The 26249-nt window shown below is 38.1% G+C and overlaps 3 protein-coding genes across 3 annotated transcripts in view; 1 reads left to right on the top strand and 2 right to left on the bottom strand.

Moving 5' to 3' along the window:
- Window positions 1-26249, top strand: part of hdac12 (histone deacetylase 12) — a 41852-nt gene that overhangs the window by 143 nt on the left and 15460 nt on the right. The window lies entirely within an intron of this gene.
- LOC137085111 (ladderlectin-like) lies at window positions 4126-6963 on the bottom strand. Its single transcript, XM_067451672.1, has 5 exons — window positions 6897-6963; window positions 6598-6692; window positions 4613-4735; window positions 4346-4457; window positions 4126-4193 (listed from the first exon to the last, which is right to left on the bottom strand). Exons 1-5 carry the CDS (start codon window positions 6955-6957, stop codon window positions 4126-4128), a joined length of 459 nt encoding a protein of 152 aa, XP_067307773.1. The 5' UTR covers window positions 6958-6963.
- LOC137085215 (E3 SUMO-protein ligase ZBED1-like) lies at window positions 11156-13872 on the bottom strand. The gene is made up of 2 exons (XM_067451780.1): window positions 12874-13872; window positions 11156-12384 (listed from the first exon to the last, which is right to left on the bottom strand). The coding sequence occupies exons 1-2, from the start codon at window positions 13870-13872 to the stop codon at window positions 11524-11526; spliced, it is 1860 nt and encodes a 619-aa protein (XP_067307881.1). The 3' UTR covers window positions 11156-11523.

The following is a 26249-nucleotide window of genomic DNA, read 5'->3' as shown; positions in this document are numbered from 1 at the left end:
TATACTTCTGAGCTGTAAAAACCAAACTCTGGTCAGGCCAATCAAATCGTGTATAGAGTTGGTGGGCGGGCTTAATATAATGACGGCAAAGTTGCGGAGGTTCCGCATGCAACTTGTAAACAAAGAAGCTGGCGAACAGCGGTCTTTCGAATCTGTTTTGGTCGCAACTCTGGAAGACTTGGAGTTGAGCTTTTCTTTGAGAAAAGAACAAAGAACGGCAATGATGAGTTCCCAGACCCAACATCTTGATGTGGGTCTGGCTTGTCAGGCTAATGAGTACCATAAATAAATCCCTTGGAACGTTTTATACATTTATTATAGCAATTGGCAGTCAGATGAAACTAAAACTTGACTAACAAAGGAGGAGTTTCACACATCTCAGATGACCAATTTTTCTATCTATAGGTTTCTACCTGAGTACCCCTACCTCTGAATTGGCTGAGGCTGGGATTTAGTGGGTTAGAAGTGAAAGTATTTTATGAACATATGCGGAGAGCAGTCACTCAGTATTGTCATCTAATTTTTGACCAAAGTGGCTTTTAGAGACTTTTGCATCTGAACTCTTCATATGTTTAAATTACATATGTGACACACCACTTTTTGTCAGGTGAGGTAAGGAATGGATGACTCAAGGATGAAGAGGTTAATGGGCTTTTTATTAGACTTCAAAAATAAACAATAAAAACACAAACAAACCACTTCATGCTTGTAACTGGCTCGCCTTACTTTTTTATAAGAAAGCCTCAAAAAAGGGTTTTGTTCAAAATAACTGTAAGAGTCTCAATGAGGGAGTACAATTGTGTCTTTTGAACCACTGAATGATAACATAGTAACAATTTGCAGCATTATGAATATCAAAATTCAACAATGAAAGTAAACCAATATCACAGTAAGTCTAACTTAAATCCAAAATACAAAGTGATACACAAAAAAAAACAGAAAAAATAGAGAGAGAAGGTGTATCAAACATTTTCAAATGCTGTAGAGGGAAAAGTATATAATAATAATAATAATAGACTTAATTTATAACGCACTTTTCATTCCAAAGAATCTCAAAGTGCAACAATGGAAAAAGGGGGAAAAAGTAACAAAAATGAATAAAAAGTAAAAATAAAGAAAAATACAAACAATCAACACATAAAAGCCTTTCTGAACAGAAAAGTCTTCAGTTCAGCTTTAAACCAGTGGTCCAGGCTCTGTACTGCTCTCAGCTCACTGGGAAGGTGGTTCCAAAGCTGCGGTGCAGCCGAGCAGAAAGCTCGATCCCCCATGGTACGAAGCCTGGTGGTGGGGACTTGAAGAAGCAGGTGGGTTGATGATCTGAGGGTGCAGGTGGAGGATTTCAGAATGATGAGTTCCTGTAGATATGGAGGTGCATATCCGGTGATGCATTTATGTGTGAGCAGGAGGATTTGTAGTCGATCCAGGATGAAACGGGAAGCCAGTGCAATGAGTGTAGGATGGGAGTTATGTGATCATATTTACGGACTCTCATAAGGACTCTGGCAGCACTGTTCTTGATGTATTGAAGCATCTGGATATTTCTGCCAGAAATCCCACTGAAGAGTCTGTTGCAGTAGTCCAGCTGAAGGTCAGCTGTGAGTCAAACTGAAGATTTGTGACTGAGGAGAAGAAAGTGATGACCTGGCCGTCAAAGATAAGCTGTGATAAGGGAAGCTATACAGTCTGCAATGCAAGTCTCTTCTTATCTGAGTGTTGTAGAAGTCCCAGTCTCAGCAGGCAATGCAGATATACAATCCGGAATCCCAGATAAGTTACTGGCACAATCCAACAGAGGTAATACGTAGGTATCAGCACACTCAAGCCCCATAAAAAGTGGCAGTTGATGGCTAAAGAATGCCAGTGGTTGCCAGGCTCCGCTTAACCACTGCTCGTAGAAGGCACCGACAGCATAGTCTGATGCGTACGAGGTGATGGCGAGGGGGGCTGTAGGAGAGGGATGCGCCAGCATTGTGGCATTTGCTAGGGCTGCCTTAATGGTAGCAAAAGCCTTAATTCTTCTCTCAGTCCAGTCCACGGCTTGCTTAGGTTTACCTTTCAAGGCCTTGTGTAAGGGCTGCATGAGCTGAGCGGCTCGAGGAATGAAGCGATAGTAAAAATGTACCATGCTGAGGAACTCCTGCAGCGATTTGACTGTGAGCGGGCATGGGAACTGTGGAGGTCTTTGGTCTCTCCGCGAATCAATGGTGAAGAGACCGAACTGGCACTTGGCTGGGTTGACAATGAGGCCATGTTAGCTAAGCCGCTCAAAAGGGTTCAGAGGTGAGCCAGGCATTGAGACTTAGACGTGTTAGCTACTAGGATGTTGTCCAAGTACACGAAAAAGGAAAGGCAGGTGACGCAGAAAAAGATGGGTTAAAGAAAATTGTGTCTCTGCTCACCTAAAAGATCCAGCATACAATCCATGAGCTCGGACGGTTTGCTGTCACTCAGTCCTTGAAGGGAGAAAAGCCTGTTGGCTCTCTCAGCGTCTGACAGTTCAAATGTTTTCAATAAGTGGGCTTTGAGTGCTGCATACTTGTCAGTTGCTGGAGGATTTGTAAGAAGGCTCACCAATCTGTATGCCGTTGTATTTCCGAGAGCTGACACAACAAAGTAGTATTTAGTTGTAACTGCGGTGATCTCACACAACGCGAATTGCGCAATGGTCTGAGCGAACCATGCCGAAGCTGACGTTTCCCAGAATTCAGGGAGTTTAAGAGTGACGGCATTCACGGCCGTTTCTCGTTTCTCTAGATACGTCCAGCAGACTATCACGTCGGGGTCACCAGTGTGGAAATTGCTATAAATAACAAGTAACAACTTATCACGTTGAGAAGTTACATTGTGGGGACTAAATGTCCCCATAAGGATAGTAAAACCTGAGATCACCTATATTGTGGGGACCAGCCAGTGCCCCCCCACCCCCACCCCCTTTCAAAAGGATTATAAATCATACAGCATCTTTTTTTTTTTTTTTTTTTTTTTAGAAAGTAAAAATGCAGAATGTTTCCTGTGATGGGTAGGTTTAGGGGCAGGGGCAGTGTAGGGGTATAGAATGTGAAGTTTGGAGAAGTCCCAACAAAGATAGTGAACCAGACGTGTGTGTGTGTGTGTGTGTGTGTGTGTGTGTGTGTGTGTGTGTGTGTGTGTGTGTGTGTGTGTGTGTGTGTGTGTGTGTGTGTGTGTGTGTGTGTGTGTGAGAGCCTTTTTATGTGGTTTATGAGGACACAAATGTGTATAACTACATGGGTGTTACACTGGTATTACACTATAAATGTGGTTTATGAGGACATATCAAATGTCCCCATAATTCAAATGGCCTTAAAAACATACTAAACGATGTTTTTTTGAGAAAGTAAAAATGCAGAATGTTTCCTGTGATGGGTAGGTTTAGGGACAGGGGCAGTGTAAGGGGATAGAAAATACGGTTTGTACAGTAAAACCATTACGCCTATGGAGAGTCCCTGTAAACCACATAGACCAACGTGTGTGTGTGTGTGTGTGTGTGTGTGTGTGTGTGTGTGTGTGTGTGTGTGTGTGTGTGTGTGTGTGTGTGTGTGTGTGTGTGTGTGTGTGTGTGTGTGTGTGTGTCTTGCTTAAACCCCTGCCATGGTGATGACATCATTTAACACCATTCTAATAACTATATCCTCAAACACTGCTATATTTATATTTTTATATACATAAATTTGATTGTCCACTATGCACCTCATTTGCTTTATCAGTTATTTTATTTATTTGAAGAGAAGATAATTTGTTTCCGAGAAAACACTGAGAAGAGATTAAAGATAAAAAAAAATTTATTTCATTTTTGTAATATGATGACTACACATCTCATTTTCTACATGTGTAATTATAACATATATAACATGTACCCTAATTATAACATGTATTCCAATTTCACTTATTTATGTGTCTTAATTTACTTATTATATTGATTAATAATACATTGTTAGCTAATCTATGTGCTTTGTATATGTACATTTCTGAAATGCATAACATGGACAAATAACTTTAAATTGTAATGTAGACGTATACATTTTCTGTAAAGCTGCTTTGAAACGATATGTATTGTGAAAAAACCCTATACTAATAAATGTGAATTGAATTGAACATATGATCTCACAGGTCCTTAGCACAAACGTAGTGCATTGAGAATGAACAGCGCATATCGTTCCAGCAACGGTTAGCTGTAGGTAAAAATAATGAAATAAGTTATTTTGATCATTATGTAGTTAGAATTAAAAAAAATACAAATGAGTCATTTCATATTACCATATTATATGAAATTGTAGTATTGTAAATTATAAAGTATAAAAAAGAAAAAATACTGAATTCTTACAGGAGAAGTTGATCTCCAAACAGTCCTCATTACCCCGTTCATTGTTAGGTTCTTTAGAGCACCAGTTGGAATATAAAAACGCAGTTCCATCACTCCACAGCCACTGTCCTTCCTTAAGAGTGAAGAGAGTGAATACAAAGAGTGCACTACTATATCAGACATCTGAAAGAAGCTAATAGAAGTAAAAAAACATCTTCATTAGAAACTTTGCCTTTACTGTTTAAAGACAAACAAATAGGTCTCTTTAGGACACATAATTGAACTTACTTGTACGCCATCATGGGCACCAACCCAAGAACGTGTGGAAGAAGGTATCAGACTCAGCAGGGCATTATTTTCCAGTTTATTACGCACAGATGCGAGATTCGCACCAAGACTTTGACAGTTTTTCTAAAGAGACAAACATTTTTATTGTCAATACAAAAATCAAATATTAACATAAAGCATAAACTACTTTTTAAAGAACTTTTAAGTAGGGATGTCCCGATCCGATCACGCGATCAGGACTCAGGTATATTCTGGGGTAAGGTGAGCAGGGGTGCCGGGTAAAAGGTGCGCACACCGCGGTTCATCTCACATCTGATGACGCATCAATAATATGGGTTCTAACTTGAAAATAATGCTTTATGTATGTTTCTGTAGATGGATACACGTGCTGGCTCCTCAGTGATGCATTACAACAGTAATTAAAAGAAATAAATAAAAGAAAAGACGCTAATAAAAGAAAAACGTGGGCAAAACGGTCTATCTGTGTAAACTTTGTTCATTTCATGCGAGTGCTGCTGTATGTTTGAATATGAGCAGTCATTTTCACAGTAATCACCCGGGTATATTCGGCAGAAGAAGCGAATGAGACCGCGCGCGCTGATCTGTCTCTGTGCATCATCCGAAAGCACTTGTCTCACAGCGCGCAAATATTAAGTTCTCTTTCAAGTCTTGCGCTTAAACGGACCAACTCACACAAGTATGTCAACATGTCGATCTTGATGAGTATCCAAGCAGACATATGCCAGACATATCTGAATATGCCTTAAGAGGACTTTATAGGCTACAGTCGAGAAAGACGACGCAGAGCCTTCCATTAGGTCTTAAAGGGGCGGTAGCCTTTACTGCTGTCTGTTTAATGTCAAACAAAAGATAAGGAATCACTCACTGCTCTTGATTGAATAGCTTTTGTAAGGATTAGTCTTTAATTCAAACAGTTAAATATGCAGCTATTTTACATTTGATTAGCCTACTTTATTCAATTTCTCTACCTAAAAACTAATGTTATAGACCTATAAAAACATGAAAAGCATTGTTAATTACACTTCAAGCAAATTACACTTCAAATTTTTTTTCCCTAAAGTTAGTTTATGTCATTGAAGGCAGTTATCATCACGATGATTTCATTTCAAGTGTTCATTTTTTAAATAAGTTTAGTTTTAGTTAGTTATTTGATGCTATAAAAACGGCTGTGTAATGTCATGATTGACAGCTGAGATCGACGTCTTCTCTGAGTGAAGTTGTCACTGAGGCACTAACAGACTTTTTTTGGGAGCAGATTATTTAATTTAATTTAATTTCCATAACTGTTTATTTAACACCAAAATAATTAATTGTTCTGCATCTGTGAGAGTATGGGTGTGCTTTTGATATCGCCATTGTACTTCCTGCTCTGCGCAACTCCGGTCCTAGACTTTTTTTATATTTTCTGTTGCACTAAAAACCAAAAGTGAAGAATTTATGTTTATTTATTACTTGATTGTTCAAGCTACCTCACAGCAGTGCTCTGTTTGTTAGAGTTGTTGAATGTTAAAATAAGGAATTCAATTAAAATACATAATTTTTTTATGTATTAAGTATCGGATTGGGATTCGGTATCGGCAGATACTCAAAATCAAATGACTCGGACTCAGACTCGAGGGCAAAAAAACCTGATCTGGACATCCCTACTTTTAAGTCATTTGCAAACAAAGTCTGCTCTGATTGACCCTTTTCTCATGATCAGTTTTCTGTGTCAGAAAAGAAAGTGTTATTGCAGAAAAATAGAAATATCACCATTCTCACTTTATATAAAATGTCTTTAATATGTACTAACATTTAAATTAATAGTTTGATACAATGCACTTATAACTGTAATTCATTTCTGTAATTAGATCGATGATTACACCATTGACCTTTCCTTACAACTGAACCCACACTTAAAACTATCTGTGTAGTTAAAGACACCTGATATAAAGTGACAAAATCACCTTGTTGTAACGCATTACCTGTGCTGTGATCCAGTTAGCTGATTGAGAGATGTACTTGTAGCATCGGAGTCCAAAATTTGTCCAGCCAGCAGGGCATCTTCTGGAAAAATCAACTGCACCCAGTACATAAATGTTAAGGTTCTTGTAATATTCACAGCAAATAATGCTTTTTGTGTAGCTTATTTTATGTTCGTGTGATTATGTGCTGAAAATATGTGTACTTTAGACACTGTAAATCCCTTGTTAATCATGCAAATAATATATTTCCTAAATGTTTGTAGATAGCAAGAGTTTTTACAAATAAATATGTTGGTTACCTGCTGCATTCCCCATGGAGAAGATAATGAAAAGAAGCAGAAAACTTCTCAGCACTGCCATGATGAACCTGAAATGAATAAGCTGGAAATGTTAAATGTCTGCATGCACTCACTGCTATTCTCAATGCATTAAAAAGACAAAGCACACAAATACTTTAGGTAGAAAATGTATTCAGAGGGTTCCAAAAACTCACCTTTGTTTTTCAAATTGTTGCCTTTAGAATCTCTGAGGAAGATTTTGTAAAGTTCCAGAAACAGCTGTGCTTTTATAATTTACTTAATGTCAAGTGTGTATGGCAAGTGTTAGATAAATTTTCAGGTCTGAATCCTCAATGCGATCAGTCATCAGTTGAAAACCCCAAGCAGACACAGAGCCTCTGCAAAACTATAATATTCTCATATTTATTGAAGGAAGATGGGTCATATTTATACGCATAAGATCAGGAAATAACATTCAGGTTGTCCTGGGCAAAGATCAAATATGTCATATAAAGAATTATAGTAATAATTAAGAGCGGTCAAATGTTCAAATGTATTTGCGTGTCTTGATTTCCTGTTTGTGTGCAAGTGTACCAGTGTTCAAGGTCTAGCTCTTCACTGAAAAGAACAGGAAGTGAAATGTACACTCATATTCTAAAGTATATTTCACATGTATGGAATTAACTAAGTTAAGTAAAATTAACAAAGAGAATACTGGTAGGTACATTTAAATTGGCCAGTTAGAGTTTGTGGAGTAATTTATACTTACTCTTTTAAAGTTTACTTTGAAATACTACTCACTCATTGTTTGTAAATTCTACTCAAACAGTGTAGCACTGAAATAGGCCATGCTTTTAAAGTGTATGGTTAACTTTTGAAAAATTTAGTAAACAACACAGTAAATTTCTATCTGAAGTCCCAACCGAATACAGATACCTCAATCCTTGGTACACAACAGTGAGTGGCACTCAATTGACCCAATTACTCAAAAACTTAATAATGGTAACAATCAGTGCATAGTTTTTGAGTAAATGGGTCATTTTGAGTAGAAAATGAATTCCATATGAGAGTTACTAAACCAAGAGTTATAAACTACATGATAGATAGCCTAGCCCCAGATAGCATTTTAATAACTATTCTAAATAACTAAATACATTTATACCAAACATTTAATAACACACATATTCATGATATTAAAGTTTCAATCTTATTCTCACTTTAAGTAAAGTGCTACCATTTTTACTTTTCTACTGACCAGTGACTACTAGGGCATAATAGGCATATGCTGTAAAAACTAGATGTATTTAATAAAAGCATTCAAACCGCTTACGTTACTAAGTAAAGTGAAATATATGATGTCATTTTAAAAATTTGAAAATGAGCAGAAATAAGTAATACATATTACATGAGGTAAACATGATGCTGCTAATTTAAGATATATAGTGTTAATTCATTTCATAAGAAAATATTATTCTTGTAAATACTTTCCAGCATTTTAGTAATAAAAGTGTAGGCTAGATCTTTAAAATGCATCCGAATTACATCAAAGCGCAACGATATTAAAGGGGTAATAAATTGAGGAATCAGCTTTCCCTTGAGCCATTGATATATAAAAGGTCATGGTAATATAAAAATATCCTGTAAGATACAGAGCTGAAAACTTCCTTGTTAGTAAAAGAAAAGCTTTTATAGACACCACCCAGCTGGCATTTTAACATTGAGCCACTGTTGAATCAACGTCAGGTGCCAGTGTTGGATAACCGTTGAATTTTGTTTAGATTTTGCAAATCTAATCAACGTTGAAATGGCAACGTCTTTCCAATGTCACGTTTCTCAACATAGGTGAATTTGCCAACATTGAAACAATATTGATTTTAGTTTAGATTTTGCAAATCTAATCAACGTTGAAATGGCAACGTCATTCCAACGTCATGTTTCTCAACATAGGTGAATTTGCCAACATTGAAACAATATTGATTTTAGTTTAGATTTTGCAAATCTAATCAACGTTGAAATGGCAACGTCATTCCAACGTCATGTTTCTCAACATAGGTGAATTTGCCAACATTGAAACAATATTGATTTTAGTTTAGATTTTGCAAATCTAATCAACGTTGAAATGGCAACGTCATTCCAACGTCATGTTTCTCAACATAGGTGAATTTGCCAACATTGATTTAAGTTTAGATTTTGCAAATTCAATCAACGTTGAAATTTCAACGTCACTATAAAGTCCTGCTTTTCAACATAGTTTTTGTTAAACTGTTTTCACTGAAGTATTGATGTGTTCAACAGTAGCACCAAACACCTTGAAATGGATACATAAACACTAAGTTTGCAAACACGCACAGTCAGCTTGGAAGAAGCCAATTGGTCAAAGGAAGACCAGGAAGAAGATTAATAAAGACATTTCGCTGACGTAGGAGACATGCTTTATTACATAGCTGCAATTGTGCCAACCTTTCACATCAATTGTACACATGTCAAACTTTTACTTTACCCAAAAATTCTGTCATTAAAGGGTTAGTTCACCCAAAAGTGAAATTGAGGTCATTAATGACTCACCCCAATGTCATTCCAGACCCGTAAGACCTCCATTCCTCTTCAGAACTCAGTTTAAGATATTTTATATTTTAGTCCCAGAGCATTGTGGCGATCCGAATCATTGATTCATGGCTGTTTGAATCTTTATTTGAGGTTTGAAAACAAACGCAGAAGAGAAGCCAATGCTGAATAAAATCGTAGTTTTTGTTATTTTTGGACCAAAATGTATTTTGGATGCTTCAAGAGACTCTAATTAACCCACTGATGTCTCCTATGGACTACTTTGATGATGTTTTTATTCCCTTTCTAGACATGGACAGTATAGTGTGCATACTGCATTATGCTCTGGGACTAAAATATAAAATATCTTAAACTGTGTGTGAAGATGAACGGAGGTCTTACGGGTGTGGAACAACATTAGGGGGAGGAGTTAATGACATCAATTTCATTTTTGGGTGAACTAACCCTTTAAATGACTCGCCTTGTCGCTCCACACCCGTAAGACCTTCGTTCATCTTCGGAACACAGTTTAAGGTATTTTATATTTAGTCCAAGAGCTTTCTGTCCCTTCATTGAAAATGTATGTACGGTATACTGTCACTTTTTATGTTGTTGTTATTTTTGGACCAAAATGTATTTTCATTGCTTTCATTGCAAAAATTCTATCCAACCCACTGATGTCACATATGGACTACTTTGATGATGTTATTATCTTTCTGGTCCTTCTGGACATGGACAGTATACCGTACATACATTTTCAATGGAGGGACAGAAAGCTCGGAGTAAATATAAAATATCTTAAACTGTGTTCTGAAGATGGAGGTCTTACGGGTCTGGAACGACATTAGGGTGAGGAGTAAATGACAGAATTTTCATTTTTGGGTGAACTAGCTTTTTTTAACCTTTAAAAAAAACGGCCCAAACATTGGGCAACATTAAACACAGCTGGTTAAGTCTTCCTTTCTTGTTACTTCTTTCTGCTACCGCCACCAGTCCTCTCAGGTGCATATTTCAAGTCTTTGGCCATGTATTCGTCTACTTTCATTGGCTTTAAGCTCAAGACCGCATCTGATGAGAAAAACAAAAAAAACAGATCAGTATTAGCAAACACTACTCTCTCAAATTAAAATATTTAGCAAATATCAACTTTTGTGGCATTGCCAATGATCAAAGTATATAAATTAGTATTTATCAACATGCAAAGTCATTGATAATCATGTGCTTGAGCGAGCAACAAAAGGCAGTTGGTAGTAACCCTTGCTGCAGGTAGAGAAGTTAGTCTAGAGCCCAGAATGGAGTATTTTTTTATATATATATAAAAGTTTGGACACATTACTATGTGTAATGTTTTTTAAAGAAGTTTCTTCTGCTCATCAAGCCTGCATTTATTTGATCAAAAATAAAGAAAAAAAATGTAATAGTGATCTTATTACAAATTAAATATTTGGTTTTCAATTTATTATATGTTAAATTACAATTTATTTCTGTGAAAAGCTGAATTTTCAGTATCATTCCTTCACCGTCACATGATCCTTCAGAAATCATTCTAATATTCTGATTTATTATGAGCGTTGGAAACAGTTCTGATGCTTAATATATTTGATGAATAAAAGGTTTAAAAGAACTGCATTTATTCAAAATAAAAACATATTTTCAAATAATATAAATCTCCTTTATAGGGCTGTCCCGGTTAGGAAATTTACCTCGCGGTTATTATGGGTGGCTCAATAGCGCGGTATGCGGTTTTACCGCCGTTTATTTATTTATTTATTATTTTTTTAGAAACCTAATTTATCCTGATTTTATTGCATAAAAAGCTCTGTTGTTGAGTTATTATGTAGCATAAATTGTTGCTTTTTAACTGACAAAGAGACACGTTTTAAAACAGTTTTTTTATTGTTAAATGCAAAACAGCAACAAGAACATGCCTTTTTCCATTTAAAAAAAATAAAAGAAATCAAATAATTTTAACGTATCACATGAAAAGAAGAAAATGCATGTTCCATTTTGAAAAACGAAAGAATTAAAACAACGTGTGAAAACAAAACCATGTGAAAATACAGAGAACAAACGAAAATATTACTCAAGCGTAAACGAAAGTGATTTAGACCTGGATCATGTCTTTGTTTCGCGCTAAGAAAACTAACATATTGACTTTATGCGGTTTCAGGGAGGATCGCATGGGGGTAACGATATTCCCCGCGGCACTGAAAACTCTTTCTGACGGTGTGCTCGTTGCACAAATACACATATATTTGCGCGCGACTTTGGACAGTAGCGGGAATCTATACTGATTATCGCGCCACCAGGACAGTGGATTTGCGTTGGCGTCGATGCACTCCTCATGCAGATAGCGGCTGAGCTCGTTATCTGCTCGCGCTCTCTTTGGTATGGGCGCTGACGCGGAGGTTGTCCGTGACTTCAGTAAGTCTCCAAGAGTCTTTTTCTTTGCTGCAGGTGGCACCTCCACTTGCCCTTCGTCTCCAACCACTGACGCACTTGCAGAGGTCTCTTCGTCCTCCACCATCTCTTCGATGATAGCGGATTTTGTCTCCGTGTCATTGATATAATCGTCCCTATATCGAGGATCTAAAAAACTGGCCTTTGCCAAAAGTTTTTTTAAGGCAGCTGGTTCATACTTCCCCTGTAGAACACTACACATTTTGTGCTTTATGTCCGATGTTAAGGTCGTATCCTCGCTTGATGGTTTAAGCACATCTTCTGTCAGGAGTTTCAGGACGGGTTTGACAGAAGACACTGTAACGTAGCTTTCGCCAGACAGCAGATCCGTAAACTCAGCCGCGGGTTTAAGAGCTGCATTCACGGACTCAAGGACAGCGATGTCCTGCCAGCTTGGATTTAGATGGTGGTGTCTCCGGTCATCCAGAACTCTTCTGATAGCCGGGATTTGCTCCAAAACTCTTTCCACCATTTTCTGTTTGGTGCCCCATCTCGTAGCGCAGTCCTGAACAAAGTTGAATAGAAAGGAACGTTGAATAGCCTAGAAATTAGCCAATGGCAACGATCTACTAGCCTATAATTAGCTTACCAAAATAAATTATATGGCTACATTTTAAATTAGGCTATTTATTCGTTTCAATATATATATTTTACTAAACAAAAAATACATTTAAATTATCCTGACTGCAAAAGAATGCATGTTCTTTAAATGTGCACAGACTGATATGGACGTTAAATTTGAGCTGCAATTAGCCTAATTTATATAGACTATATCTGACCTTTTAATGTAATTTTCGTTTTTTTATTTTGTAAAACATTTATTTTAAACGAAAAAAAAAAAAAAAATTAATCCAGCAACAGAAGTAGCCTATTTGACAGTAGGCTATAGATATTGTTTATTTTTTATAATTTAATTCATATAGCCTAATTACATTTGTATTTTTTGCCTGACATAATCAATCAGTAAGCATTTAGATTACATTTTATAACTTACCAGTATGAGGCCATGCTGAGGAATTTGAAGTTCCGCTTGAGCTTTCGCTAGATCTCTTCTCTTCAACCAGCTCTGAGAAAATGTACTGACCAATGTGTGACACAGGCCCATTGCTCGGGCTGTGCGGTCCTTGACGCTTGCCATTGCATTTGTAACTGCCAAATGTAAATTGTGACCAAAGCAGTTCAGCCATGGCCAGTTCAACTTTTTGACTGCTGCAACGATGTTGGCCCCGTTGTCTGTAGTGATACAGGCCAGCTTCTTCTCATCCAGGGACCACTCTTCAAATGCGTGCCGAAGAGTATCGGAAATATTGTCGGATGTGTGGTTTTCGGGCATAAACACCGTTTCGAGGCAGCGTGATTTCAGAGTCCATTCCTTGCTGAGATAATGAACCGTTAGACTCATATAAGGAGTCATATTGACACTTGACCACATATCGGTTGTGGCAGAAAAGTAGTCGACATTCATAAGCTCGCTTTTGATCGATGTCTTTACCGTGCTGTACATTTTCGGCACAGCAGTTTCTGAAAAGTATGTTTTGCCCGGCAACTCGTATTGCTTGTCAAATTGTTGAAGCATTGATTTGAATGCTGGTTTCTCCACCGTGTTGAACGGAACCATCTCCTGAACTAGATATTGCGTAACAGCGGCTGTAAGGCATCTATGCCTGTTACTTTCACGGCTGTATTTTACAGATTTTGCAAAGGCTTCAGCTACTCCTAACTGTCGGCTGGTACCGGCCTCAGCTGTTCTTTTTGAAGTTGCGCCGCGACCTGATGCTTGAGGGGGCAGCTGCGCTTCAACGGCTGGATGACAGTTGGCGAGATGACGCCTCAAATTAGATGTATTGCCGCGTGTCACAGGAACCTTTTTGCTGCAAATTTTGCATATCGGCTCATCTAAATTCGCTGGCTCGCCTTTTTCATTGGGTTGAAAGCCGAAATGTTCCCAAACTAGCGACGTGGAGTTAGGTTTTGGGACGAGAGCGTCTGCCATCGTTTCAGTAGGCCTATTCAAAATAAACGAAACACCGGATACAAACAGTTCGCGGGAAAATGACAGTAGTAGCTAACACTCTTGTATCATTATTAATTTATTTAACATCAAATGTACATGATGAATTGTAAAACAAGGCCACAAAAAAAAAAAAAAAAAAAAAAAAAAAAAAACACTGAACACTGCGGTTGCCACGGTTTCTGCGGTTGCTTTCCTTCCTCTGCGGTTGGCTTGTCAATAGCGCGGTTTTACAACATTGCGGTTACCGCGACAGCCCTACTCCTTTACTATCAATTTAACACAGTGTTTCTCAAACTTTTTCAGCCCAAGGACCACTTTATCTTCCAATTTTTTTCTGAGGACCACCTACAGAATCCCACTCTAACACGCCCCCCAAAACCAACAAAATAGGAAGGATAAGCTAAATTTAAGTTTAATATGCAACTGTTTCAAGTCAAAAACGAATCATTCAAACATAAATGCAATAATTTGATCAGAAATTATTATATACATTTTATATATAAAAAGTCTTCCACATAAACCTGTATTTAAATTTTACAAAAATGTAACAAAAAAAAGTTAAGGGTTAGTTACTTTCAGATTCAAATAGATGGTTGGGTTAGGTATGGGGACAACTTAACATTAAAGGAGACTTTCAGGTCCAAATCTCTGGAAAAAAGAAGAAGAATGTGACGTGCTAAAGATGTATAGATATTGTTATGCCTCTCCCTGATTGGGTAACGGTAGTACAAGACAAAAACATTCAAACTGATCTAATATGTATAACGTTAGCTTCATGGAGCGTACACACATACACGCCGGTGGAACGACGGACTAACGGCAGTTCGCGGTTAAACTAGTCTGCCCGTAACGTTACACTTAACGGCGGTTCGCGGTTAAACTAGTCTGCCCATACGTCTACACACACACAGATAAGAACGGCGTTTGACGGTTAGCTAGCACTAACTCCGGTTCGCGGTTAAACTACGTTAGTCTGCCCATATAAACACATAATTAATTAACACAATACGTATATGGACCAGAGTCAGGCACACTCAACATTTATTTAGGAATTTTCTAGTTATAAAATGTGACTTCAAAAACTTTGCTTACCGTCTGAGCTGTTATGCCCAAATTCAGTCGAATCGGTCCAGGTCAGAACCTGCGAGGCTGACGATGACGAAACAGACCCACTTCGCGCACGCGCAAGCAGGTGTTGTGTGGAACCGTCAGAGCCTATTGGCCTTTGTGTGATGGACAGTCGCCATCCTCCAATCAAGCCATACATCTTGTATTCGTGTGTGTGTGTGTGTGTGTGTGTGTGTGTGTGTGTGTGTGTGTGTGTGTGTGTGTGTATGTTTGTGTGTTATTTTTTTAATTTTAAGCGGTCTGTTAATTTTTTTTCCAGAGCTGTGTAGGATATATATATAGCTCTGGAAGAAAAATTAAGAGACCACTTAATATAAAAATTAACTTAATATATACAACTTAATATATAAAAATTAAAATGCACCAGAATGCAGGAAATCACATCTACAAAATTTAAAATTGTATGGGGGAAATGTATATCCCCAGACCCCCACACAAACAGCCCCACATATAATATTTTCACCAGCCGCCACTGCATATATTGTTCTTGTATGGAATGACTAACCAAAATGATCAATCGGACTTGCTGTCAAAGTAAGCCATAAGATGTAGAAAGTGCTCAACAAACGTTTAATTCAGAGTTGATATTTCAACGTTGTATCATTATTCATGTATCAACTCTTTTTCAACAGTTAATTGATCAGCATTGTTTGGACGTTGTTCCAACGTTATTTTTCTACTAAGATATTTCAACAAAAATTTTAAAAGTCATGGTTGTAAAAATAATGTTGATTTGACGTACAACTCAAAACTTGTTGATATTTCTATGTTGAATTCTTAGTGAGTTAACAACACCAATTCAACTATTTGGTGTTCAACGTTGTTTTGACGTTGAAACAATGTTTTTTCATAAACTGACATTATTTCAACTACATTTAAACGTTTAATGTCAGTTGAATGCCAGCTGGGCAGGCCCAGAAAGCGAGAGCTCTCAAATCAATGATTTATTAAAAGGGGGAAGGCGCTGCCTCTACACCGGGCGGGTGTATGAATGACTGAATGTGAGGCAAAATGTAAAGCGCTTTGGATGGCCATAGGGTCTGTTAAAAGCGCTATATAAATGCAGTCCATTTACCATTTACAGATTAATGCGTACCGTGCTTCTAAACGTGGCGCTAAACAAGCAATAAAGAGATGCTGAAGATAGCAAGACAATCGTTTGTAAAAAAAGATGCTGGATTTGCAGATATATTGAGATTAAAATGTGTGCCTTCTATATTAGATCCGACGGAATGGTGCTGTCGTGATCTCGGCTCCATCCTTCCCTTTTCCAACCCCTGCTGGACTGCCGTGTATCTACACCCTCTCTCAGGTTTTCTCTCCACCCGGTTGCTGTCAACTGGGTCTCATCATCGTCTCATTAGGTTCTACAACACACACCGGCTATCTCTTCTCTCCTGATTACTCTCCCTATTTCTAGTCTTGTTTTCCCCCTTGTTCTCTTTCAAAGTATTGCACTGTTTATCCATATGTCATCTGAGTTACCCCTCTCGTCTTATCTTGTCCCGTGTTGGACTGCACACCGGGCTCTCCGTATCTACGGACACCACAGCCTGGACACAGCGGTCTCAGCCTTCAGACTCGCCGGCCACTGGGACCAAGCTTCTTCTGTGTGCTTATGAGACTTCATGTTATATTACAGCCGCGGCTGTCTTGCTTAAGTTGTAGTTAAAGAGATATTCACCTGCTTCCTCGCTCCTGGGTTTCTCCCCCCTTCCCCTCATTACCGGTGTAGCACACTTGTGAGTAAAACATGTTTTTATATATGTATTGCATTGTTACAGATTGTATTGATTATGTGTACGTGACTAACAAAGCATACCGGCACACTGTCACAGGCTGGAGAATCCCTTATTTGCCATTATTATTCAATCCATTATTTTACTGATCGGGTGGGCCAAGTAATAAAAAAATAAATCAGTTACCGGTGGATGAGAGGGAAATCATTGTGTTTGTTTGATAAATACGTTTTGAGCCCTGTCAGAGAAGTATTCTGATTGCCTCTTTCAAAACAATCCCTCCCTCATGTGAACTGACAAGGGAGTTGAAGCACATTAAATATGCAAATCTTATCCAATCGTTGAGCGTTTATTTCCACGTCTCTAGTGCAGCACGGCCATCAAAACCCAGTGTTCAGGAGAGAGCCTCAAAACCAGTGTAGAAAATAGCCTGTTACTTATTAGTTATAATGTTTTTACATTTAAAAACCATGCAAACGTCATACGTTGACCTCAGACAACAGTATAAAAAATTTGAATAGCCATTTTATGACCCCTTTAAACTCACAGTTTGAACCAAGTGTGAAAAGTGAAGCCAAAGCGTCTTGATCATCCCCAGATGGCTTGTCCCAGTATAAATCATAAACCCCGCCCTCTCTATGTATTCTAATGGGACACGATACAAACTAAACAAACAAATTACACTTCAAATACAAGATGGTTTCTTTCAATTTAAGCTGTTTTAACCACGCTGATGTTAGTTTAAGTGTTCTTTTTTTCTTTTCTTTTTTTTTTATTTGTGACACATTTTTATTTTTATTTTACATGACACATTATTTGTCATGTTTTACCTCTACAGAGACATCCAAGCTAGTGGCAAATGCCAGAAAGACTGGCCGAGGAAAGGCTGCTCTCGCCGGGGTTAACGAGCGCTGAGTGCCAGGTTATCACCTGGATCTCAAAACTCCAAAAACGCAAGATTATTCTTTTTAAATAGGCACTGTCTTTATAAGTAAACCACATATTTTAGCTTTAAACAACTACTTAATCAACTGAAAAGCATTAAAACTACATTTAGTGACAAAATAACAGTATATTTTAATATGCAGGCAGGGTTTCTCATCACATCACTTTATCACGTGACAGCAGCAAGCAGGCTCATCATTGGTTAACGCAGCGCGAATTGACGCCAAAGTTCAAATTTTTCAACTCGGGCGTAGACGCGAATTCGCTTCAAACATGTGAATGCACAAAAAGCACCACTCGCGCATAACGTGTGTATCGCGCAAGGCGCTCAATTCGTTTAAAATTTTCATTATTCGCGCGAACGATGTGGAATCGCGTCCATCGCGCCACGCAAAACTTGTCTATCGCACCGCAAGACCTCCAGACGTGTGTCAACATGCCTTTCCATTGACTTAACATGGAAATAATTTGCTCCAGACGCTCTATTCGCGTTCGGTGTGAAAGTACCTTTAGCGTCTTCATTTAAAGCACTTGACCATGCTTCGGATTTTGACAGCTTCTCTGAGCAAAGTTGTCTGAGCGAAACTGAGTGAAGTTCTACAACAGAAGATAGTGAAGGCATGTCATCCATCTTTTTTACAGTGTATGGAGAACAATGTGCTCTGTGACTTCACATTGCCCCTCATTTATCAAAAGTGCGTACACCAAATTTCCAGCGTACACCTTGCGTACACCCAAACCCACGGTGACTTTGAGATTTATCAATATGGACGTTAGCGTACGGCAAGCTCAAATTCTACGCCAGCTCAGGAGGTGGTGTACGCACGTTTGAGTTAGTGTGAAAATGCGCAGAAAAGCAATTCCTAACACCACAAAACGCACTGACAAGATATGCTATATTATGACCCACTGTAAAAAACAACAACAACATTCAGTGTTTATTTTTGTGCAACATGAACGTCAATGTTTAATTTGAGTGACTTTACCAAAGCGTTTGATTTGTAGGCATATGTATTCCTCCAGTCGCGAGCCTGAGCGCTTTATCTGGCGGTTCAGGCCCGCCTGGCCCGGCAGCTGCGCACGGACTGGGACTAAAATAATTCAGACTGACAAAATAATAAAAATGACCTTCTTCTTTTAAATAATAATAAAATCAATAAAAACGACATTCTTCTTCTGAATAACAAGCGTCATTAAGAATAATAATCATAATAATAATAAGAAGAAGAAGAAGAAGAAGAAGAATCTTACAAATTGTCATGTAGTTATTAATGTGAATGAATGGTAGTACTCCACATCACATCATCATCACTATTGTACACCCCAATACATGTGCCGTGATACGAAATTAAATGCTAATTGTTTCAAAACGTGCTGTAAAATAATGCATTGTGATGGTAATTTATCATCCAAACAGCTATTTAAACTGCTGGAGTGCGCTTCTCAACCTCCTAAGAGTACTTGTAATTTGGGTCCATATTTTGTTTTTGTAGGTGCCTTTAATTCCACTCTTTAAACTCCCAAATAAAACAATTTCGTTTTTTTTTTTTTTTTCACTTCCCTGGTGATGGTCTCGATGGGCGCGTCTCAATCATCTCTCTAGTTCAGTAGTCAGGGCACTGATCAGGGAGTCAGCCCATTGACTTATGTTCTAATCAGTGCCCTGAATAGTGGACTAGTAAGATGATTGAGCGCGCCCAATCTCCACGTCGGAGAAGTTTCGCTTCTTTGCCGTCTTCTGTTTGTCCATGACGTAAAATGAGGGCGTGGGGGAGGCGGAGACTTGAATATATAGGGGCGTGTTATTCTAATGACGATCGTTTTCAGCCGCCACATCTATCAAGGGCAAGTATTGCGTACACCTGGATTGCAGAGGTACGCACAGCTTCATAAATCAGGCGGTGAGAGGAGTGTAAGCATAATCTTACGCCAACATATACACCAGTTTCTACGCAAGATTGATAAATGAGGGCCATTGTGAATGTGAACACATCATGGGAGCTCATGGTGAGATTAAATTATTGACTGGATAGCTAAAAAACATGATTAAATGCAATAGAGGTCTGACGTGCATTTAGTTTCTGTCTGGTGTTGAGGTTACAGTTGACTCAACTATTCTACTGAATCCCAAATAAGTGCACACACACACACACACACACACACACACACACAAAGTCAAACATAAGGGTTATGAGATAGGCATTTGCAACTCTGCAAAGGTAAGTAAGTTTGAAAAACATATTTTTAGTGGGATGTTTGGAGTATGAGGCTTCTGGCAGGATAATTATTTCCCTTTTATGCATCAGGTGGAGTCACGAAGCGGCAATTTTTTCAAACCAGCTCTCCTGACCTTCTAATCAGCTGCAAATATGGCTTGACCCCAAAAAAATCTAACAAAAGTTTTCTCAGTGGTTTACAGTAGTATCAGATGTACTTAAAAACATACTAAATGTGTACCAAAGTCCCCACTTTCAAATTGGCGGCCATCAGGTCCTTAAAATGACCATTACTCATTTGTATTCCTCCTAGACCAGGAGTACTGGTGCCTGATATATGTTTTGGCCATTTAATATTCAAATTAGCATATCTGCATGATAGATAAGTGATTACAAGTACAATTATATATTAAAGCAATTGGTTTCAAGCATATTTATGCAAAAAATAAGTACAATTTCCCTTAAAAGTGTAGTAAGTGTTATTTCAAAACCATTTTACAAAACGGACTCGGCCAAGTCCAATAACAAGCTTGTAGCCAATAGGCAGGTAAGGGGCGTGTCTACTATTGATGGTGAGAAGAGAGCGCTCGCTCTCGCTCTGTGCACGTCATTATTCAAAAAACAAGACGCACAGGACGGACCCTTATCTGGTCATAATTGTAATATGTCGTTAGCTGGACTGTTGTGCTCGTGTAGGCTACTATCGAGTTGTCAGAACGGTTTGTGTTTTTGTGATCGCTATAACTCTAATCTTGTCATAATTGTAATATATTTGTTAGTTGGACTGTTGTGCTCGTGTACTATCGAGTTGTTCATGAGAGGTTTGTGTTTTTCATGGAAGGGATGACTTTTTTATTGAATATTCGATAACACAGATTGCAACACAAATTCTGCCATAGTTGTTGCCTGGGTTACGTACGTGTGGGGCGGAGCTATCAAAATAGAGGAGTGACCCTTTTTGGGGTAGGAGTGTGTTTGTTTTGGTGATTTGAAATAACAACAATGGTTACCAGAAAGCACTTACCCCACCTTTAAGTAATTGCATATTTCTCCTTTCTTGTATTGTTTTGCCTACACAGCAAAAAATTAATTAATTAATTAAAATAGTAAATTAATAGTCCTCAGGGTTTATTTGACTCAAGTGTGTTAAAAATAACTTGATTGACAAGAGATTGACAATTATTGATGAATACCTGCTGTTAACAAGTAGATTCACTGAAGGGAAGAGCCACCGTTATGGTGATTAGTGTTTGCTTTAGTTAAGCTTTTGACTTTTACTTTTAAAACATTATTTTTTTCCTGGATGATTTAACTGTGTTTATAAAACAAATTTGTTGTGGCAAAGAAAGCACAGAAAATGTCTTCAAGTGTCATTATATTTGGATAGTGGCATAATCATCATGGTAACTGAGATCATTCTTAGCCAAATATTTTATTATATTTGTCACAACATAAACAACACCACCTGGTTTAGATACATTTCCTCTCGGTTTGTCTAAGACTGATCACCATAATGGTGACCTAAAAAGGTGACATTTCCTTTCAGGTGTTCATCACTAATGGTCAATCATTACTCAATCAAATCACTTAATTATTTCTAACTTTAATCCTTGTTTCAGTGTTACATTTAGCACTCCTGAGTGTGGACTCAAATAAACTCTGAGGAGGGTTCATTTAACACTGGGGTTTTTGTGGTGTAGTGTTGGTGGTTTCTGTGGTTCATAACCATTGTTTTGATTCCAATAAAGCAGTGGTTCCCACCCTTTTTTATTCGAAGGCTCTCCAACACCCTTAGCCATCTGAAGCTAATAGATGTCCTCAGTAAACAATTCCTCTGACAGAACAAGCAATCAAATCTATGGAGCCGATGCCCATGTGTACAAACACCACTTACACTTTATCCAAAACACTCACAGTACATTAATTTTGAAAATTCATTCAGAAATATTATTTTATAGCGATCAGTGAGCTGAGAGCGCATAAACACAGTTTGTTTGGGCATCATTAATAATGTACTCGCATGTGCCTATAGGACTCTGCATGTCACTGTAATCATCTTTACCTTTATTACAATTGTCATCCAAACAAACTTTATCTAGTGAGCCGAGAGCGCACATGGTTTGTGCATCAACTATAACAGACCTGCACGTGCCTAGCAATCGTCTTCATCTTTATTACAACTATCAGTATCATCCATCAAAACATTATCTAACTGAAATGTGTAGTTCGCGTATCCTGTGTTCATGAAGCAGTGTGTTTTGAGCCCCCGTTCAGTTTGTATTTTACACAGTGCAGAAACGCTGTTGCCAATTTTAAGTTACCACTACAATAAATAATAAATTCATTAGAACTGTGTGGTACTGTAGAATTAGTTACAACAGGGCTGCCACGTGAAAGCTCAGTACCGCTAACCTGTTAAATTGTATTAATTTGTATCTATAAATATATTTTTCTATTTTCTTCAGTTGTTTCCTCTTATTTCTTATCTCTTGCACTGTGACCTTCACTAGATTTACCATTAGTGTACTTTTTCCTGGTACTGTTTCCTCAATTATTCTATTGCATCATGTCAAGCGCAAATCGGTGGGTGGGGCTAAACAGGCAGGTAGATATTCTTCTGCAGATCCAGTGCTTGACTCCCTTTGACGTTGTTGAAAAACCCGTCATTTGCTGGGCCTGGTGTCAATAAAAGCTTGTATTGGACTAACAAGGAAGTTTTCAGTTCTGTAACTTACAGGATATTCTTATAGTATGTTAACCTCTTATAGTATGATGTGTCAAAAGTTCGAGAATTATTTTTTTATTTCTCAGTTCATGACCCCTTTAAAATAGAGAATACCATTTTGTACAAACAAAATTCATCCTAGACTGTGCTGCCAACAACATTTCAATGAGGCATCTAATATCAAATGTCCGTTTTCTCTTCCATCATCTTCTGAATCGCTGAATATTGTGAATTTTGTTTTGTTGGTTTAGTATAATGCCACCTTTATACTCAAAAACATATATAGATTATGCATTACTTATGTAGTCTATTACTTTATTCAAATTGAAATGAGTGACCATTTCAAGGGGGTTCACACACAGGCCTCTGTTCGGGCTAATTCAGAGTTGTTTATGATCAAAGTTATACAACTCCAATTTAATTTACTTTTGGGTGCAATAACTTTTACATAAAATGTAGTCTGTTTAAAAAAAAAAAAAAAAAAAAAGGTATGTGTCCAAAAACACATACTGAGTAGGAGTTACATGACATCGTTTACATCTCTGATTGAACCCAAACAAAAATAAAACCTTACAGTAATCTCACAAAATCATGTATTCCATGAGTATCTAATGTCAGTGCAATTTAGACAAGTCCAATGGATTCATAGACCAAGAAAACATGGGGTTAGACACCAAGATTACTTGGCTAGTTCAAATAATGAAGGAGTTAGGATATTTCAAGGGCTTCCTGCCCATCTTGGACGCCATCTTAAAAATGACACATTTCAAGTGGTCAAACTTTGAACTTTTAGTATGTTACTAAAGTTGAGTGAGCAGATCATAATAGGTGAAGTTAATAAACGTAATTTCGGGAGGAGTACGCCCATCTAATCTTTCAATTAATACCAAGGTATAAAACCAGCAGCTTACCTCTTCCCCTTTTTGGTTCCTGAAGCATCCCTCCTCCTCCCCTGCTCCTCCTTTTGTACACCACATTGGTGGTGGTTGAGGAGAGATCCCTGACATGAGTGTAAAGCGCTTTGGGTGTACAGTAGTACATATGAAAGCGCTATATAAATGACTCATTCATTCATTATTTTATTCATTCAATTTGCCTGTTATAGGGGGGCAATCGGAGCTCGGGTAGAATATCCTCTCCGAGCCCCTCTATAGCAGACAGCAAGCCAAATCTGTTTACCACTTTCACTAAGATTATATGGGCACACAAACTCGTGAATTCAGTATTATTAAACTTACACAAAATAATTGCGCATGTGTAAAACTAATAACTGTGTACAAAAAACTATTTAGTCGAATCAAATAAAAATTAATCAAAACCAATTTGCTGCCTTGAAAATGCCATTTGAATCAATGGAAATATTTTCAGTTTTAGAATTTTGTATTGCAATAGATATCTGGGGGTGTCATTAGATCATTTTGAAATACACACTGTGCCCCAGTACAATAGGCTGATAAACCCTTGTCTAATGTTGGAGATTAGCTTCTTTATTCCAACCCGAGGATATTTTTTCTGATCATGTCCTGCTTCTGTTTTCTATTAGCTGTTTAGAGTCAGCAATGCCAGAATAATGAAATGTTACTTCTGATCTAATTAAACAGGTTTAGAAAAGGGCCTGTAATTGTTCAAGATTCAGTTTGATTTGTTCAAACAGGTCACCCCATCACTGATTCTTTGCACTGGTTTCTCACACCAAAATAATGATATATTTTATAAGACACAAAACAAAAAAAAGCCCTGGATTGGGTCCATATTTGTTTCTAATCCACTGTAGGAAACAAACATGCAAATGTCTTCTTTGTCAAATATGAAGTGTGTGTGTGCGTGTGCGTGTGCGTGTGCGTGTGCGTGTGTGTGTGTGTGAAACTTGCTTAAAACCCTCCCATGGTGATGACATTATTTAATGTCATTCTAATAACCAAACCCTTAAACACTGCTACACTTTTATATACAATAATTTGATTTTCCACTATGCACATGATTTGTTTATCAATTATTTTGAAGAGAAGAGAAGATCATTTGTTTCAGAGAAGACACTGAGAAAAGATTAGCCCTTTACTAAAAGGGTTAGTTCACCTAAAAATGAGAATTCTCTCATTAATTACTCACCCTCATGTCATTTGACAGCCAATATATATATATATATATATAATTATTTTATTTTTTTAATCTGATGGCTCAGAAAGGCCTCCATTAATTTCCTCTCTCAAGACCCATAAAGGCACTAAAGACGTTGTTACAAAGTCCATCTCACTACAGTGGTTCTACAATTATTTTTGAAGCGACAAGAATAGTTTTTGTGCGCAAAAAAAAAAAAAAAGGAAAAAACTATTTATTTAGTGATGCCTGATTTCAAAACATTTCTTCCTGAAGCTTCGGGGCTTAAAGGGGGGGTGAAACACTCAGTTTCAGTCAATCTCATGTCAATCTTGAGTACCTATAGAGTAGTATTGCATCCTTCATATCTCCGAAAAGTCTTTAGTTTTATCATATTTATAAAAGAAATATAGGCTGTTCCGAGTCTTTCCGGGAAAAAACTGAGCGCCTGGAGGCATATCGTGTGGGCGGAGTAAAGACGATGCGCACAAAGTGGTGACGTCCTCAAGCGTGGAAATAAATTGAACAGGAGAAACGGCAACATCAGGACGTCCGTCTCTGTGGTATGTACTGTATTTAGGGCCCTTTGTGTGTCTTTACGCACAGTTTATGAGGGCATGATTCGGTTTGTGGACTATTGTATGCGACTAGACCTTAGAAGTAGCAAGCAAAACGGTTTTGCACGTCAGAGTCAGACTAGTGTAACGTTATACAGAACAACAATGGAGTAACCGTTAGCGCATTTGAATGACGAAGCACACGATCATGTCGTTTACTGATGTTTACTCACGCGACGAGCCAATAGCAGAGAAATTTGAAGCAGATTTACTCACCGGCTGCTTCCAAAGCAGGACCGAACCTTTATCGCTGGGACCGCTCTGTCAAAAACACACTTCTTTGGTATGATTTGGTGAAGTCCTGTTACAGCAGTGGCGTGGAAATCCACTTTGAGACGCGACTGTAGCGATGCCTTGAAGCTTCCCGTCATTTCTGCGTTCAAATCGGTTCAAATGCAGCGCTGCCTTCCCGGAATGCTGTGCTGAAGCATTGAAGTCGCTCGACGTCACCCATAGGAATAAAGTGGAGAGTGGCGCGCGACATAAGTCTTCGCGGAGGACTGGATCTGCACCTGAGAGCAGTGTTTACGGCGTGCATTTCCTCTCGCTCCAGTCACGCGCGCGCACCCTACCGGGAGAAGAGCCCGTACGGCCCATACAAGGACCTTCCGTTCTATTAACGTCAAACCGAGCCATACTCGAAAAAAACTCTCCGAAACTTGTGAGAAACCGGAAGGAGTATTTTTAACACAGAAATACTCTATCAAACGTCCAACATTAGTTTTTGAAACTTTGTCTATGTTTAGGATGGGAATCCAAGTATTTAACAGTGTAAAAAGATCAGTATGCATGAAACAGCATTTCACCCCCCCCCCCCCCCCCCCTAAGTTATAAATCTTTGTATTTTTGAAAAATATAATTTTCAATTCAGTGCAAAAACAGTAGCTTA

This window comes from Pseudorasbora parva, chromosome 8 (assembly GCF_024679245.1).
Source record: "Pseudorasbora parva isolate DD20220531a chromosome 8, ASM2467924v1, whole genome shotgun sequence".
NCBI classification, from domain to species: Eukaryota; Metazoa; Chordata; class Actinopteri; order Cypriniformes; family Gobionidae; genus Pseudorasbora; species Pseudorasbora parva.
Note: the sequence above shows the minus strand (reverse complement) of the source record. Positions and strands in the feature narration are given on the sequence as shown.